This window comes from Sardina pilchardus, chromosome 18 (genome assembly GCF_963854185.1).
Source record: "Sardina pilchardus chromosome 18, fSarPil1.1, whole genome shotgun sequence".
NCBI classification, from domain to species: Eukaryota; Metazoa; Chordata; class Actinopteri; order Clupeiformes; family Clupeidae; genus Sardina; species Sardina pilchardus.
The window spans coordinates 16,182,548-16,187,547 of record NC_085011.1 but is presented as its reverse complement, the minus strand read 5'-3'; the positions used below and the strand labels follow the sequence as shown (position 1 = coordinate 16,187,547).

The 5,000-nt window shown below is 46.2% G+C and overlaps 1 protein-coding gene across 1 annotated transcript in view; it reads right to left on the bottom strand.

Moving 5' to 3' along the window:
* The window catches only part of ankrd2 (ankyrin repeat domain 2 (stretch responsive muscle)), a 6,586-nt gene extending 5,734 nt beyond the window's left edge, over nt 1-852 (bottom strand). Inside the window, exon 1 of the mRNA XM_062519632.1 lies at nt 1-852. This exon is cut by the window's left edge and continues 165 nt beyond it. Within this exon, the coding sequence (XP_062375616.1) occupies nt 1-726 (726 nt within the window). The 5' untranslated portion in view covers nt 727-852.
* Nucleotides 853-5,000: the final 4,148 nt, after the last annotated feature.

The following is a 5,000-nucleotide window of genomic DNA, read 5'->3' as shown; positions in this document are numbered from 1 at the left end:
CTCGTAGTTCTCTCCTCCAATCGTCTCCTCGTAGTTCTCTCCTCCGCTTATCTCCTCGTAGTTCTCTCCTCCACTCATCTCCTCGTAGTTCTCTCCTCCTCTTATTTTCTCACTAGTTTCACCTCCTTTCGTCTCCTGTCTGGTTGCTCCTCCTCTCGTCTTCTCGTAGTTCTCTCCTTCTCTCATCTCCTCGTAGTTCTCTCCTCCTTCTGTCTCCTCACTAGTTTCACCTCCTCTCGTCTCCTCGCTGGTTTCTCCTCCTCTCGTCTCCTCGTAGTTCTCTTCTCCCTCTCTCATCTCCTCACTAGTTTCACCTCCTCTCATCTCCTTGCTGGTTTCTCCTCCTCTCGTCTCCTCGTAGTTCTCTTCTCCTCCAGACTCCTCACTAGTTTCACCTCCTCTCGTCTCCTCACTAGTTCCACCTCCTCTCATCTCCTCGCTGGTTTCTCCTCCTCTCGTCTCCTCGTAGTTCTCTTCTCCTCCAGACTCCTCTGTGCTCTCCACTGTGTGAATCAATCTCAGCCTCCCGGCCAGAACGTTGCGAGTGTCTTCAGCATGATACACACCACAGATGTGTGCGTCGCTGGTGTCTTCAGCGCGGTACATACTAAAGGTGTGTGTTTCACTGGTTTCTTCAGCATGATACACACTATAGGTGTGTGTTTCACTGGTGTGTTCGGCGTGATACACACCATAAATGTGTGTGTCACTACTGTCCTCAGCCATGCAGTCAGTGGGATACACACCGGATATGTGTGTGTCGGTCTGTGGTGGCAGGTCCGCTATGTGAGATCCACAGAGGGTGTGTGTGTGCGATGGTGGGAAAGTCAATGTGTGAGCTCAAAAGTGTGTAAGGGCATCTGACAGTCTGACAACAGTGTGTGTGTGTGTGTGCGTCTTATACAGACAGCACACGTGGAACCCTTGTGTGTGTGCTCGTGATGAGGGAATTACTACTAAAACATTGGGCACACACACACACACACACACACACACTCACTAACACACACACACACACACTCACAAATTCTCTAGGACTATGCAACTCCTTTACAAGTGCTAGAGGCCTCATAAACAACCAGCTACAGAACAAACACTATTTATGAGAATATCAGAAGTGTGTGTGTGTGTGTGTGTGTGTGTGTGTGACTCATCTTGTGTGTGGGGGTGTGTGACAGGCTTCTGGACAGCATGTTATTAATGAGGATCAGTGTTAATGTTATTTATATGTATTTCATTAGTATCATCTGATACCTTGTAAATGCTTGGCTTAACACTCATATACACACACACACACACACACACACACACACACACACACACACACACACTCACTCACACACACAAACGGACACACACACAAGCACACAGATGCACACAGAAGCACACACACACACACACACACACACACACACACATACTCCCCCCCCCCCCACACACAGACACAATCTCCCACATCCTACTCATTTTCTTAGATAGCATGCTAGGAGTGTGTGTTTGATGAGTGCATGGCTATTGTTTTCCTCATTACGCGCACACAAACACACACACACACACACACACACACACACACACACACACACACACACACACACACACACACACACACACACACATACATACACGCAGAGGCATGTGACACAGTGTTCAGAATGCTATCAGGGTGAAAAGCTTATTGGAAGAGATACAGCCCTAGTAAAGTTTATTTCTAAAGCATTTTAAAAACAACACACGCACACACACACACACACACACACACACACACACACACACACATACACACACACAAACAAACATGTTGCATCTGTCACACACACACACCTCTACAAAACATTCACATGTATTCATACACACACACTCACAAAGGTCGAAGTTTTTAAAAAAAGGTTCATTTCTAAACCACTTTGTAACAACTTGTTGTATTAGCCTCAACATGTATTATTATTGTTATTATTATTGTTATTTATTACCTCCGCCAAGGAGGTTATGTTTTCATCAGGGTTTGTTTGTATATCTGTCTGTTTGTTTGTCTGTTTTTCTGTCTGTTTGTCTGTTTGTTAGCAAATTAATTCAAAAAGTTTCAGGGAAGGTCTGATTTGGCCCAAGGAAGAAACCATTCATTTTTGGGAGTGATCTGTATCTCCGTCTGGATTCAGGAGGCGGTTCTGTTTTTCCTTCGCGGTGTAATGGCATGGTATGGCCACGTGGTGGCTGTCTGAATAGTTTAGGTTCAAATGTATGACGACCAAGGAAGAAATAGGCTAATAATAGTTATCTAGGCCACTTGCATCCTGATCGTTAAATATATGTGTCCTTAAATATATAGTTAGAGGAACAATGCATGGTGTCAGAACCTCATAACTCACGACAGAAGGAGTCTAGAGACACAGATAACGTGTTGGAGAAGTTTTTTGGTGTGGAGAGGGAAAACGGGTGACCGGCTTCATGTTTGATAGAAGGCAGAGGTCTGCGCTCTCTGAGTGCTTTTAGTCTTATTCTCTATTATCGTCTTAAATGTTCCAAATGTAAAGTAAATAAATGATACTCTGTATGAGAAGTGTTATGCAAATAAAGTTTATTATTATTATATTATTATTGTTGTTATTATCATTCAAGCATGATTTATTTATTTCCATATTTGAAGTGTCCGTATGTGTTAATCTCTGTCTAAATAGTATGTTTATACACTTTTAGTAAGTTCCAGTTTGGCAGTAGTTTAGGTATGGAGTGAGGTATGGAAGCAGCTCTGACTCACTGCACACACTGATATGCAAATGTTAGTCATTCACAAACACACACACTCACACACACACACACACACACATACACACGCACACACGTTAGTCGGGACAAAGTCCAACTCCATGGCAACAGGTGACTCGTTAACCCAACAAAGATAGAAGAGAACTCTGAACGCACAAAGTGTGTGTGTGTGTGTTTGTGTGTGTGTGTGTGTGTCTGTGTCTGTGTCAGTGCAGCAGCTCATGCATATGCTGGTCCTGTTTGTTAGATACACGGGAGTCAGTCTGAGTGTGTGTGAGTGTGTGTGTTATTTAGCTGTGCACAGTCTCGCTGTCTCAGCTGGCAACACACAGCCATGAGGGAGAGAATGTGTGTGAGAGAGTGTGCTAGTGTTTTGTAGGAAGAGAAAGAGAGAGAAAGAGAGAGAGAGAGAGAGAGTGTGTGTGCTATAAAATGAGCATGTCAGGTACCTCACCTGGACACCCCAGGCCACCAAGCCCACACAAAGACACTAAACAGGCTTATGCCAAACCCGGCACACCCAGGCCACACTAAGCTAGGATGTGCTACACCGTAGCCACTCAAACTCCCCAGTCTGGGAAAGTAGTTGCCGTGATCAGCACGCGCTGCAAACAGATACCACATAACACACACGACACACAGCCATCCAAGGCTCTCACACAACCGTGGATGTTGGCGGGCTCAAAGGCCCTGCTCTGATGCCATCTTGGGTATTTAGATGGCTGACCAATAATTAGACCCAAGCAGGAACCACTCAGGCAATCAGAGGTGGGCATGGCCTGGAAATTGGAAGATCAGCACACAGACGGCCAGATCACACTAGGGCCGTAACACCCCTTCCCATAAAAGCGAACGTGTAACGTTCTCAACTAACAGACAGAGGTCGTAACAGTGACACATTATTTCCGTAGTGTAATGCACTTCATTTTCCATAGTGCTAAAGTTCAGTAGGGCGATAGTGTGTGTCAGAGCCATAAAGATAGGCCTACATGTATCTACAGTATATGGCTCTGGTGTGTGTGAGTGTGTGCGCTAGTGTTCCGTAGGTCGAGAGAGCGGCTGTGTCTGAATCATAAGTAGAATAGAATAGAATACAATAGAATATATACTTTTTTGATCCTGTGAGGGAAATTCAGTTCTCTGCATTTAAGTCAATTTAACCGAATTAGTGAACACACAGCACACAGTGAACACACAGTGAGGTGAATCACACAACCCAGAGCAGTGAGCTGCCTGCCCAACCAGCGGCGCTCGGGGAGCAGTGAGGGGTTAGGTGCCTCGCTCAAGGGCACTTCAACCATGGACTGGTCGGGGATCGAACGGCAACCCTCAGGTTACAAGCCCGAAATCCTAACCAGTAGGCCACGGCTGCCCCTGGTTAGCGCTGGGCAGCGTGCATTTTCCGGAAGTTATGTCAGAGTAGACTGTCCGAAAGTCAAGCGCTCTCTCTAGATGGGTACTTTGTTTGGCGTGATTTCCAAGGGTGCCTCTCATTTAGAGTTTATACGTCCTCCCTCGCTCCTCGAGCATCGATCCCCACTGATCTACATAAAGAAAGATAGACGAAGTCGACGAATGTCAAATTTCCGTGTAACCCATCTATCAGACCAGTTACAGCAAGTTACAGGACGGCTAATGTCACAAAGTCTGCGCGCGAACGATGGGAAGTAAACGGAATTTGTTTCAGTCCCCTCCCATTGAGAACAACGGAGTCTGTTTGTCCATTTCTTTTAGGTCTATGGCATCGATGCATCTTTTTGGCCTCAGATATCCCATAATCCATTGCGCAGCGCAGGTCAAGCTCCACACATCATGCAAATCGTCAAGCAACACCCCCCCAGAGAATAGGCTCGTTCATGATGAGCTGCGGCTGACTTAGGCTGGCTTCATACATCAACGTGAGCTTGAGACTGTCAGACGCAGCTGCTGTGTGCCTGAAGTTACTCCCAGACACTGGCTACACTGCTGTTCCTAATATATGGACTGATCCATCTTGGTCCGCTCTAGAGTCTTTGGTAAGGAGGCAGAACGAGACCCGTCATACACCTGTCATACTCATCATGGGGAGATTCCTTCCAAATGGCCCTATCACGCCTTTGAACTGACGTCATTGGGATGGGTTTCAGCCTGTGCAGTCGGTAAAAAATCAACTGCGCTGGCCGAAAGGAGACGTAGTCTCCCGCGATATTTTAAGGACATGTGACATGATGTCACGGTGGTAACTCCCAACGCGTCTG